Source organism: Salvelinus alpinus, chromosome 10, assembly GCF_045679555.1.
Source record: "Salvelinus alpinus chromosome 10, SLU_Salpinus.1, whole genome shotgun sequence".
In the NCBI taxonomy this organism is placed as follows: domain Eukaryota; kingdom Metazoa; phylum Chordata; class Actinopteri; order Salmoniformes; family Salmonidae; genus Salvelinus; species Salvelinus alpinus.
This window is the reverse complement of record NC_092095.1, coordinates 34,779,669-34,793,610: the sequence shown is the minus strand read 5'-3', so window position 1 is coordinate 34,793,610 and position 13,942 is coordinate 34,779,669. Positions and strand designations below refer to the sequence as shown.

Below are 13,942 nucleotides of genomic sequence, written 5' to 3'. Positions count from 1 at the left end.
ATCCACACACCCACGCAAGCGAATGCTAAGTCCCAGGTCTGCTCCTCTGCCACAGTTCTCCAAAAACAGAAATCAAACGAATGCAGGCGGCAGCACATTACTTACTGTCAATCGCACGTGCACAACCTTTCTTCCTCACGTCTCCTTGAAGTCAGAGGTTTGAGAGAGAAATGCCCTTTGCTGTTTCTGCTTCTATGTCTTCTTGAAGTCATTTTTCTGCTCAGAGGAATGGAAAAGAGATGTTGGTAAGCTGGAAGGCGTAGTCCGTGGGTTCTTTCTGCTCTCTCTGTCTCCGTACCAAAAGTATATGGACCAGGAGATTTTCCCTGAACCACGTGGTCATGGAAAACTCTGGTTCCCACCACTTTGGTGCTCCTTTCTACTGCCATATACTCTACCCTGCCATAAGTACTTAGCATATTAGGTGCAGTTATACTTTGCACCTGGTAAATGCTTCGTAAATCTGGCCCTAACACTGCTGCTGCATGAAGGCCAGGCTGTGTCCCAAATGGCACCCTGTTCCTTAAATAGTGCTGTGGGCCCTGGTCAAAAGCTATATAGCAAATAGTGTGCCATTTGCGATGCATCCCAATTCTCACCAGTCTTCTAAAGGGCAGTAGTAATAAGTTCCATACATAGAGAATGAGAGGGAAATGAATTATTGACTAAATAGTAAAGACAAGCTAATGAAAAAAGTTGTCCGCATTTAAGCGTCACTCAGGGGCTTGTTAAGACTCATTTACCCCCACTATGATTTATTCATAAAGCCTTATATGCACACACACACACACACACACACACACACACACACACACACACACACACACACACACACACACACACACACACACACACACACACACACACACACACACACACACATAGGCACACAGTTATATGCACACACACACATAGTTATATGCACACACACACACACCAGTGGTGTAAAGTACTTAAGTAAAAATACCTTTAAGTACTACTTAAGTAGTTTTTTGGGTTATCTGTACTTTACTATTTTTGACAACTTTTACTTTTACTCCACTACATTCCAAAAAAAAAGCATGTACTTTTTACATAAATTTTCCCTGACACCCAAAAGTACTCGTTACATTTTGAATGCTTAGCAGGACAAGAAAATTGTCTAATTCACGCACTTATAAAGAGAACATCCCTGGTCATCCTTACTGCCTTTGATCTGGCAGACTCACTAAACACAAATGTGAAAATCGTGTTGTCTGGTTTGCTTAATATAAGAAATGTTAAATGATTTATACTTTTACTTTTGATACTTAAGTACATTTAAAACCAAATACTTTCAGACTTTTACTCAAGTAGTATTTTATTGGGTGACTTTTACTTGAGTCATTTTCTTTTAAGTTACATTTACTTTTACTCAAGTATGAAAATTGGGTACCTTTTCCACTACTGACACACACACACACACGTACATACAAACACACACACTTAGGATCACACACACACACACACACTCTCCTTTTTTGCTGGTCTGAATGAAGGCCAGAATGGCCTTATAATAACGTTAACCTGGGGTTAGTGTAGGGAGAGCAGCATGGTCAAAAAGTTCTCTTCCACATCACAGGAAGGCTTTGATCAGGGCTTGCATCCCAAATGGCACCCTTTTCCCTTCACAGTGCACTACTTTTGACCACAGCCCTACTACGGGCCCGGATCAAAAGCGGTGCACTGTAAAGGCAAAAGAGTGCCATTTGGGACACAGACCCAGGCCTTTCATCTCTCTGCAGTGGAGAGCCCACCAGCCAGAGGAAAGGTGTAGGTGTAGGAGGGTAGCCAAATGGGGGTGTGTGTGTGTGTGTGGGGGGGGGGGGGGGGTAGCCATGTGTGAACATAGAGATCCTATACATTCTATATGTAATTCTAAGTGTGCATCTCTGTCTTTGGTCTATTTAAGGTGCCTAGTCCATACCTCTGCAGAATAAAGCCTTTGGGAGAGAGAGAGGTTGTAAATCCCCAGGCTGTGCTCCATGATGAAATATCTCCCTGCTGTTATCCCACCTGGATTGATGGTTCCCAGACGCTCACTGTTAGCCCTGGGATGGGTTTACACAGAGGATGAATACGGGTCCAGAGGCCGCTCTGCTCTTCCGAATTATACGCAGGCTCAGCAGGGCTAGCCGTCAGCAGCCTACCAGATAATTCAAGACACTCCCTGATTTAGAGGAAGAAGGTACAGACTGACCCCAACTTCACTCGCTCACACACACAACATGATTGTGTGTGCTTCCGTGTGTGTCCTGTCCAGCTGCACCAGTGGTATGAATATGATCCTCTACTCTCGTGGTCTTCAGTGTCCTATCCAGTATTGAATGGTGATGAGAGCGGGGGGGGACAGTGTGTGTTTCTATTACCGCTAGTTAACAGGGAAGGGAGTTCATCAGGCGTGTCGACATGGCTCTCTGTCCTTGGGTATATGTCTTTTTTTCAGTTTTAAATGTTACCTTTTATTTAGCTAGGCAAGTCAGTTAAGAACAAATTCTTATTTACAATGACGGCCTACCGGGAAACAGTGGGTTAACTGCCTTGTCAGTTCGGGGATTCGATCCAGCAACCTTTTGGTTACTGGCCCAGCGTTCTAACCACTAGGCTACCTGCCGCCCCAGAGCTATCAACCAGAGCTATCATCCAGCTGGCACCTCATCGTTTGTAACGATTTTCCTCCTCTTCAGACGAGGAGTATGAAGGTTCGGACCAAAGTGCAGCGTGGTAAGTGTCCATTTTAATTTATTAAAACTGAACACAAAAAAACTCAACTCATGCCCTGACCAAACTAAAATAAAGACATAAAAAAGGAACTAAGGTCAGAACGTGACAGTACCCCCCCCCCCCAAAGGTGCGGACTCCGGCCGCAAAACCTGAACCTATAGGGGAGGGTCTGGGTGGGCATTTACCGCGGTGGCGGCTCTGGAGCATAGTCTCGGCCCACTTAGGAGTGGCGACCCTCGCCACCGACCCCGGATTGGAGACCCTAGTGGAGGGCAGCACTGGACTGAGGGGCGCCTCTGGACTGAGGGGCGCCTCTGGACTGAGGGGCGCCTCTGGACTGAGGGGCGCCTCTGGACTGGCGGGCGCCTCTGGAGTGGCGGGCGCCTCTGGACTGGCGGGCGCCTCTGGCAGCTCCGGACTGGCGGGCGGCTCTGGCAGCTCCGGACTGGCGGGCGGCTCTGGCAGCTCCGGACTGGCGGGCGGCTCTGGCAGCTCCGGACTGGTGGGCGGCTCTGGCTTGGAGAGAGAACCTGGAGGGAGGAGACGGAGAGACAGCCTGGTGCGTGGGGCTGCCACAGGACCCACCAGGCTAGGGAGACCTACAGGAGGCCTGGTGCTTAGAGGAGGCACCAGATGGACCGGGCTGTGGGGGAGCACTGGAGCTCTGGTGCGCAGCCTTGGCACCACTCCTCCAGGCTGGATGACCACTTTAGCCCGGACCCTCCAGAGTACTGGAGATCTGGTGCACACTACTCGCACCGCTCCCTTAGGCTCAATGCCCACATTCGCCCGGAACGGGCAGAGGGCAGGCATAGGACGCACTGCACCCTCCCAGCGCCCCGGAGACACAGCACGCAGAGCCGGCGCAGGATACCCTGGGCCGAAACGGTGTACCGGAGACCAGACACGCTGAGCCGGCACAATACGCCCTGGCTGGATGCCCACTCTCGCATGGCACTTGCGGGGGGCTGGCCTATAGCGCTCCGGCTATGGACGCGTACTGGCGACACCGTGCGCTTGACCGCATAACACGGTGCCTAACGCGCTGCTTACGATAAGCATGAGGAGTGGGCTCAGGTCTCCAACCTGACTCTGCCACACTCCCCGTGTCCCCCCCCCCAAATTTTTTTTTGGGGGGGCTGCCTCTCGTGCCCGTCGCGCTGCCGTGCTACCGCCTCACATCGCCGCCGCTCAGCTTTCGCTGCCTCCAGTTCTTCCTTGGGGCGGTGATATTCCCCAGCCTGTGCCCAGGGTCCCTTGCCGTCTAGTATTTCCTCCCATGTCCATGAGTCCAGATTGCACTGCTCCCGTTTACCACGCTGCTTGGTCCGGTGTTGGTGGGTGATTCTGTAACGATTTTCCTCCTCTTCAGACGAGGAGTATGAAGGATCGGACCAATGTGCAGCGTGGTAAGTGTCCATTTTAATTTATTAAAACTGAACACTAAAAAATACAAAATAACAAAGTGAATGATACAAACGAAAATCTAAACAGTCCCGAAAGGTGCAAACACAAAACAGGAAACAGGAAACAATCACCCACCAAACACAATGAAAAACAGGCTACCTAAATATGGCTCCCAATCAGAGACAACGACTGACACCTGCCTCTGATTGAGAACCATACTAAGCCAAACACATAGAAATATACCATACAGAACAAAACATAGAAAAACAACATATAATGCCCACCTCAACTCACGCCCTGACCAAACTAAAATAAAGACATAAAAAAGGAACTAAGGTCAGAACGTGACGTCGTTAGGCTGGTCATTTAGCGATAGTGAGCCTCACTAAAATGGGTTTTGGTCAATCAAAACCATTATCTGGGTTTCATAGTCACGTAAGGGATACGTAGGAATAGCATTCTTACTCCTCAATGAGAAAGCCTGTTGTTTAGAATGATATGCACTTGTTTTATTTCATGTTCTACGCAAATGTTTTGATCGCTTTTCATATTCATTGCCAATAGATACAGCATATCCTTTTTGTTGTTGTCTGAAATTAGCCAATCCCCGCCCTTCTGCACATGACCTCCTATGTATTGTTGGATACGGTAGCTAAGTGTCTTTTGACAATGTGTGTGTGTGTGTGTGTGTGTGTGTGTGTGTGTGTGTGTGTGTGTGAGACAGTGTGCGGGTTATGAACTGTGCATATGAACGTTGGTTCGTCGTATTAATATACCATGGCTAATGATGCGTATGGAACGCAATCAGCGATTCCTCCAGCAGAGGATGAGTATTACTAAAGTTGGGATATAGCAGATTAGTCACTCTCTCTCTCTCACACACACACACACACACACACACACACACACACACACACACACACACACGTCTGGAACCCCCTTCCACTGCAGGCTGCCTTCACCATCCCAGCAGTACTAAGAGTATGTGCTCTACACTATCCAGGTTTAGAAGATCGTGTTGCAGAATGTGGCTTTTCGTTGGGGAGAAATAATCCACTGAAATCAATTATAAATCTCTGTGGATAGATACAAGTAACTGGATGGATACAAGAGGATGGGGGAGGTGTGTGTGTGTGTGTGCGTGTGCGTGTGCGTGTGCGTGCGTGTGCGTGGGTGTGGGTGTAGGATCAATGGAAGCTGTATAAGAGTTACTCTGAGCACAGTAAATCCTGGAGGAGAGGAGTGTAAATAATTTACTCTCCCACCGTGAGTTAAACTCACCCTCTCTCTCACCTTCATACAAGCCCCATATGACTGGCTAATACAACCACCGTGGATGCACAGGAAGCGACATGTGTACAGTAAGCAATGCAACATAGACTGCATACAGAAAGGTAAATGTAAATAAGTCATTATACCTGGAATAATAATAATATTATAATTCTTTGGACATAGTGTGTGTAGCGTATGTATAGGGAGAGATACAGGCTGTGTCCCAAATGGCAGTCTATTCCCTATACGGAGCCCGTATTTCTTTGTTCAGAGGAGGTACACTTGTGATAGGGCGCCATTTGGGACGAGCCACATGGTTCAGCGATGAACAGCCTGATGCGGTGAGAGAAGTGAAATCCTTTTGATGGTTTGGTTCAAGGAATGAATTGATCAAATAGCCGAGCTCTGTACAGCTGGTTTGTTTCTATTGGCTAAAACTGGGATTGACAGCCCAAATGATCCCGGCCCTTCCCAAAGTGGTGTGTCTGTAGCCCCTTTCTTTTTCAGTCCTTTTTCTTCCGCTTGGTTTCTTGTGTGTGTTCAATCACATAAAGCGACGTCATTATTATTTGTTTTGTTACTACATTAGAACACATCAAGTAATGCTCCCTCACTTGCATAGTATTGCATTGCGCGCAAGTTTAGAGGCTAAAGGTATTTAGAGGCTTTGAATGGCTGCAGTGCAACAAGTCTGAGAATACCTCTTGGAAGGAACAATATGGTACAGGGAGGAGAGTAGCTACTGAGCTTGTTGATTTCAGTTGCAACTCACAGGCACACACACAGACACACTCGCGCACACACACACAGACACATGTGTAGCATGCCGCGTTCTCTGTAGCCCATTGGCTTTGAATGATGTGGGGAAACGAGAAGTAACGGTCTCTCTGATTTGATATGTCGGGAGCTCGGCGTAAGTGAGAGAGAGAGAAAACACTCTCCCTCTCTCCTTTGTTATCCCCTTCTTTTTTTAAACAAATTTCATTTGTCACAGCGTCTACAATTATTCCCGCACCACCGTCCTCTCACTGTTTGCTCACTCCCTCCCTCCCTCTCTCTCCCCCCCTCCCCTCCCCTTCCACTCTCTCTCTCTCTCTCTCTCTCTCTCTCTCTCTCTCTCTCTCTCTCTCTCTCTCTCTCTCGGGCAGTGAGATGAAGCAGGAGCTGGCGGAGGAAGGCAGCAGATGCTCCGTCCTCTCCAAGCAGCCCCGCTTCAACGAGCGCTGCTGCATCCGCTGCTGCTCTCCCTTCACCTTCCTGGTCAACCCCAAGCGCCCGTGTCTGGACTGCCAGTACAACGTCTGCAAGTCCTGCCGCACCTACAGCAAGCGGGAGAAAGCCTGGCTCTGCGCCGCCTGCCAGAAGACCAGGTCGGTTTACTACTGTCTGAATCTGTCTGTCTCACCGAATGAATGAATGGATGGATGGATGGAGAGAGAGGGAGAGCGGGATGAGGAGACTGGCGGCGAGTGAGGGAGGGAGCCAGGACAGAGGGGGAGTGAGCAGCATGTCACGCCGGTGTTGGAGAGGGCTCTCAGGAACGAGGGGAAGGACAGAGGGGAGGAGAGGGAGGGTGTATGTTGTGATGGAAGGCTAGGAGGTCTTGCTGACTGGTGTAATGACAGCGAGTGATGCAGAGCCATAAACTGCCTCCCCGTTCTCCAGCGGTGCGTTTTTTGGATGCTGCAGCTTTGTTGTCAGTGTGTTTCCACGCTGTATACTCTAGGTACAGAGGAGAGACTTTGTGTGTGCTGTCTGACCACTGACACCGTACTGAGCTCCCGTTAGACGGTAGGAGGGTGAATTGAGCTGAGCACTATGTTGTACGCTATATATGCATCTGATCATGATGGTTGTGCTTTTGATTAAGTTTTTTAAAACTTTAGTTTATTTAGGAAATATTTTCTTAACTCTGTTTCTTGAACTGCGTTGTTGGTTAAGGGCTTGTAAGTTTGCACCTGTATTCGGTGCATGTGACAAATACAATTTGATTGGATTTCATTCTATGGGCTTGATGAACACTGCTTTTCATGGGTGCGTGCGCGTGTGTGTGTGTGTGTGCGTGCGTGTGTTTCTGTCTTCACGTGCGTGTGTGTAGACTTTATACAGGATGACCTTGCTTACGTATGCCACGTCTTGTGCGTGTGTGTGTGTGTCAGTCTGCTTAGGGTTCTTAGATGTGTGTATGGTAACACCTGAGGGGGGTGAAGACGTAATCAGTCATGTTTCTGCCACCTGAGTCCCTGACATGGAGAACTAATGTGCTCCTCGCACTGTCTAAGACAGTGATATCACACTGCGGTGTGTGTGTCACAGTGTGTGTGTGTGTGTCACAGTGTGTCACAGTGTGTCACAGTGTGTGTGTGTGTGTTTCACAGTGTGTGTGTGTGTGTGTGTGTGTCACAGTGTGTCACAGTGTGTGTGTGTGTGTGTGTTTCACAGTGTGTGTGCGTGGAAGTGGTGAGTGAAGGGATTACTGAACATGACAAGGCGAGGGGGGACAACGTGATGTGCTCGCACTCTCTCTTTCTACCTCACTCTTTCTCTCGCTGTGTGTGTGTGTGTGTGTGTGTGTGTGTGTGTGTGTGTGTGTGTGTGTGTGTGTGTGTGTGTGTGTGTGTGTGTGTGTGTGTGTGTGTGTGTGTGTGTGTGTGTGTGTGTGTGTGTGTGTGTGTGTGTGTGTGTGTGTGTGTGTGTGTGTGTGTGTGTGTGATTGATTGATTTTGCTGCATGGTATCGAATTAGACACCCAGCCCCAAACTCTGGGTTTACAAGACAAGAGAGGGTAGGTTTTTATTGATCACGTTGGTGAAGCTTGGAGTCTTGCTCTCTCTCGGTCTCTCTCTTGCCCCACCTCTGTCTCTTTCTCTCTCTCTCTCTCTCTTGCCCCACCTCTGTCTCTCTCTCTCTGTCTCTCGCTCTCTCTCTGTCTGACTCTCTCTCTCTCTCTGACTCTCTCTGACTCTCTTTCTCTCTCTCTCTCTGACTCTCTCTCTCTCTGACTCTCTCTCTCTCTGACTCTCTCTCTCTCTCTCTGACTCTCTCTCTCTCTCTCTCTCTCTCTCTCTCTCTTTCCCTCACCCCCCCATCTCTCTGACTCTATCTCCCTCTAGCCTGTTAATGTTATTGAGATGAGTAGAGGCTTTGGTGCCTCCAGCTCTGTAATACGCCCATTACCTTTCAGCCTCACTGATGTAAATGATATTAAATGCTATCAGAATATTAACAACCATCATTATGGGATGTATATAAAGACGTCCCTTTTCATTACTGCATTAGATGGGCCGTGTCCCAAATGGCACCCTATTCCCTATATCAGCGTTTCCCAAACTCGGTCCCCGGGACCCCCAAGAGGTGCACATTTTTTGCCCGAGCACTACACAGCTGATGATTAGTTGATTATTTGAATGGGCTGTGTAGTGCTCGGGCGAGTTTGGGAGACCCTGCTCTATATAGTGGACTACTTTTGACATTCTTGGTCTTAACACTCACGAGAATCACAACATCATCTGATTTGGAGGATGTGGTATCGATTCGGGTTACAGGTAACTCAATCGCCTGTGTAGCTCAAGCGATTAGACGTTTTGTCGCGGCGCAATTTTGGAAATCGGAGCCGGGCCGTACGGACTTTCCTTCTTCACTCGTAGTACGTCCTGTTATCCTAGCCCTGGTGTGAACATTTGGGATGTGTATATTTCTCACGCACCCTTGACAGCAGCAGATGTCGCTATCATTCAGAATCTATCCCTATGCCGTGATCTCAACCGCGTCGCAACAAGGACAGAGCGTCCGTCTTCCCCCACTGCCTCCTTAAGCATCACACTGAAATACTACGGTCGACTGTAACGAACTAGTACCGTGAAAATCCACCACCATTCCATCACCTTGCCTGAAATCAAGCCTTCGGATCTGGGTTTGAGACTCCCAACACAGGGTGTGGCGGGCGGCTAGCGTCTGACTGCCGCTGTAGCAGCTCGTATTCCTCCTCTCCGTTACAGCGGTGCCGCTGTGTGCTGCTGTAGGTGTTGTAAGACAGCATGCACATGAGAAGCTGTCTGTGTGGCTGGCTGTCTACTGGACTGCACGTCAGCCTCTACCGCAGCCTCAACAGAATTGAGAAGAGGCGTGTGAAATGATGGATTACGATGTTAAACACACATTGCAGTATTTACACCCTAGCTATTTTTGTTGGGTGAACAAAATAAAATCCTATTAGGCCTATGGTTTGGGTTATAAAAACGTATTGGTTGATTTACACCAAATTAGGATTTTGCATAGTTTGAAAATCATTATCTATAGTGTACACAGTATGCTCTTCCTATGTCACCAAAATGATACACAGACATAATTTTGGCTGCAATATAGACTTCACCAGGGCCATATTCATTAGTGCACACCGTAGCAAAACGTTATGCAACTGAAAAATAAGTGTTTCTTATTGGACAGGTTCACATCGTTCCTACCTGCTTCAGTCCGTTTTCCTTTGTTTGGTGCCGAGTGAATAAGACCCAGGTAGAGATGTACAGTAGCTGAGACATAGCTAGCTTCTTCTCCTGTGGGTCTTCACTGTAGTGACAGGCCTGTCACCCTACTTGCATGTAAGTCCCTGAACTCACCCACGCGCACACACCCCTACCAGTCCTGGGTGAGAAGGTTCATTGAACATGACAAGCATGACCGGGCTGGTCTTATTAACCGTGCGGTCCATCCCTTGGTCCATAAACACACACACGACGGTTCACAGGCTATAGAAGTTTGTCTTTCTGATTAGAAATACAAAATCACTGTCTGGAAAGCATTTTCCTCTCTGTAGTCACACCCACACTTAAGACACTGGTAGGGAGAGAGAGAGAGAGAGAGAGAGAGAGAGAGAGAGAGAGAGAGAGAGAGAGAGAGAGAGAGAGAGAGAGAGAGAGAGAGAGAGAGAGAGAGAGAGAGAGAGAGAGAGAGAGAGAGAGAGAGAGAGAGAGAGAGAGAGAGAGAGAGAGAGAGAGAGAGAGAGAGAGAGAGAGAGAGAGAGAGAGAGAGAGAGAGAGAGAGAGAGAGAGAGAGAGAGAGAGAGAGAGAGAGAGACACAGAGACACACAGAGAGAGAGACACACACACACAGAGAGAGAGAGAGAGAGAGAGAGACACACACACACAGAGAGAGAGAGAGAGAGAGAGAGACACACACACACAGAGAGAGAGAGAGAGAGAGACACACACACAGAGAGAGAGAGAGAGAGAGAGAGAGACACACACACACACAGAGAGAGAGACACACACACACACACACAGAGAGAGAGAGAGACACACACACACACAGAGAGAGAGAGAGAGAGAGACACACACACACACACAGAGAGAGAGAGAGAGAGACACACACACACACACAGAGAGAGACACACACACACACAGAGAGAGAGAGAGAGAGACACACACACACAGAGAGAGAGAGAATGACACAGAAATAGAGAGAATGACACAGAGTGATGCAGAGCCATAAACTGCCTCCCCGTTCTCCAGCAGAGCAGACACTCTGGCGAATTAATATGAAATCCTCTTTTTATTTTTCTCTGAAGGTACCGCGTGCTGCTCTCCCCACATCCATCTGTGAGATGAAGTCACCATTCTCTCCACATTTACATTCCCACTGCGTTCCCTACTCCTAATCTGACTAGATGGACCCACGTTGTATCACTCCATGGAGCAGACTGCACTGAATGGAGAACGGAGTGTGTGTGTACGTGCACAAACACCCATGACGTGCAGACGTCAATATTCAGAGTATTCTCATCCTAAAGCATTCATGCACTATATGAAATACCATAAGCATGCAAACACACCTACTCATTCAAGGTTTTTTTCTTAATTTTTTACAGTTTGCTATGTTGTAGAATAATAGTGAAGGCATCCAAACTATGAAATAACACACATGGAATCATGTAGTAACCAAAAAAGTGCTAAACAAATCATAATAGATTTGATATTTTATATTCTGCAAAGTAGTGTCATAGAAATTCTTACACAGGGACACTCGAAATCAATCTTAAATGAATCATGGTTTATTTGTCAGGGAGCTGGAGAAGTTCCAACAAACTTAATGCACCATAGTGAATGTCTGTCAGAAGCTCTGCCTCGGCAGTCCCAGCAGTTGTCTTGTATACGGCTATACATGATGTAGCATAATTAACTAATCATTGCCGTTTTGTTTCATTCATGTGACAGACCAATACTGGTTCATAACATGTGACAGACCAATACCTCTTCTCTCTAAGCTGAGACCTTGAAACTGAGATATCTTTCGTTCATTCTCAAGACAAGGTCTGAGCGTACTGCCAAATTGCAGCTACTGATAGTGAGGATCTGTACTGTCGGCCACTGCATGAACACAGAAATTGGTTTATAGAACAGCACATGAATAGAACACAAAAATGAGTTCTAAGAAAAGCACAAACATTAAAATTCCATTAGAGTAGCCACCCTTTACCTTGATGACAGCTTTGCACAGTCTTGGAATTTTCTCAACCAGCTTCACCTGGAATGCTTTTCCAACAGTCTGGAAGGAGTTCCCACATATGCCGAGCACTTGTTGGCTGCTTTTCCTTTACTCTGCGGTCCAACTCATCCCAAACCATCTCAATTGGGTTGAGGTCGGGTGATTGTGGAGGACAGGTCATCTGATGCAGCACTCCATCACTCTCCTTCTTGGTCAAGTAGCCCTTACACAGCCTGGAGGTGTGTTGGGTTATTGTTCTGTTTAAAACAAATTATAGTCTCACTAAGCGCAAACCGGATGGGATGGCGTATCGCTGCAGAATGCTGTGGTAGCCATGCTGGTTAAGTGTGCCTTGAATTCTAAATAAATCACTGACAGTGTCACCAGCAAAGCACCCCCACACCATCATACCTCCTCCTCCATGATTCACGATGGGAACCAGACATGCGGAGGTCATCCGTTCACTTTGCGTCTCAAAGACACGGCGGTTGCAACCAAAAATCTCAAATTTGGACTCATCAGACCAAAGGACAGATTTCCACCGGTCTAATGTCCATTGCTCATGTTTCTTGGCCCAAGCAAGTCTCTTCTTCTTATCGGTGTCCTTTAGTAGTGTTTTTTTTGTAGTAATTCTTTGCAGCAACAGTTGATGTTGAGATGTGTCTGTTACTTGAACTCTGTGAAGCATTTATTTGGGCTACAATTTCCGAGGTTGGTAACTCTAATGAACTTATCCTCTGCAGCAGAGGTAACTCTGGGTCTTCCTTTCCTGTGGCGGTCCTCATCAGAGCCAGTTTCATCATAGCGCTTGATGGTTTTTGCGACTGCACTTGAAGAAACGTTCAAAGTTCTTGAAATGTTCCGCATTGACTGACCTTCATGTCTTAAAGTAATGATGGACTGTCATTTCTCTTTGGTTATTTGAGCTGTACTTTCCATAATATGGACTTATCTTTTACCAAATAGGGCTATCTTCTGTACACCACCCCTACCTTGTTAAAGCACAACTGGTTGGCTCAAATGCATTAAGAAGGAAAGAAATTCCATAAATTAACTTTTAACAAGGCACACCTGTTAATTGAAATGCATTCGAGGTGACTACCTCGTGAAGCTGGTTGAGAGAATGCATAGAGTTTGCAAAGCTGTTATCAATGAAAAGGGTGGCTACTTTGAAGAATCTCAAGTATAAAATATAACACTTTTCTGGTTACTCCATGATTCCATATGTGTTATTTCATAGTTTTGATATCTTCACTATTGTTCTACAATGTAGAAAACAGTAAATATGAAGAAAAACTCTGGAATGAGTGTATTTGTCCAAACTTTTGACTGGTACTGTATACACACACATTTTGGACATATCAGTCAATCTGATTGGTTGAATCTAATGGAAAATAACATACTTGACACCTTAGATTAACCTTCGATGAGGACTAATGAAAGTTGACAGACAGACTACGTCCCAAATGGCACCCGGTTCCCTTTTCAGTGCACTACTTTTGACAAGTAGTGCACTGTGTAGGGAATAGGGTGCCACATGGGACGCGGTCTGACGCACCCAGACAGTCTAGCAGGTTGAGAGCTCGGCCCAAATGTAATCATCTCCTTCTCTGCAGCCCCAGCATTATCCCCAGTAACCATCTTAAAGGTCACGAAGTAGCACTGTGACTTTCTGATTGGTTTAGGGAATAAGCAAACACCCCATGGTAGCTCCCCGACACACACACACACACACACACACACACACACACACACACACACACACATCTCCTGTCACTCATAACATAAGTTAATAACATGACCTTAATTACGTTATTTATTAATAAGGCTATGTTTATTCGTCCACTGACCGAAAGGGAGTCGTGATAAACGGTGATGGCCAAGTCTTTTTGGACACAGACATCGGAAATATGTGTGTCACACTCACTGTTTATACACCAGAGTGGTTTACTACGAAGCAAGCTAGATCGACAGTACTCAGGGTTTTCTAAAGCCAGCCAGCTTCAGTTAGCTTCACTTTCCAGGTCAGGCTTCATCCGT

The 13,942-nt window shown here is 47.0% G+C and overlaps 1 protein-coding gene across 1 annotated transcript in view; it reads left to right on the top strand.

Moving 5' to 3' along the window:
* myripb (myosin VIIA and Rab interacting protein b) overlaps positions 1–13,942 on the top strand; it is a 145,337-nt gene that overhangs the window by 60,019 nt on the left and 71,376 nt on the right. The window contains 1 exon segment of the mRNA XM_071329076.1: positions 6,570–6,791. Within this exon segment, the coding sequence (XP_071185177.1) occupies positions 6,570–6,791 (222 nt within the window).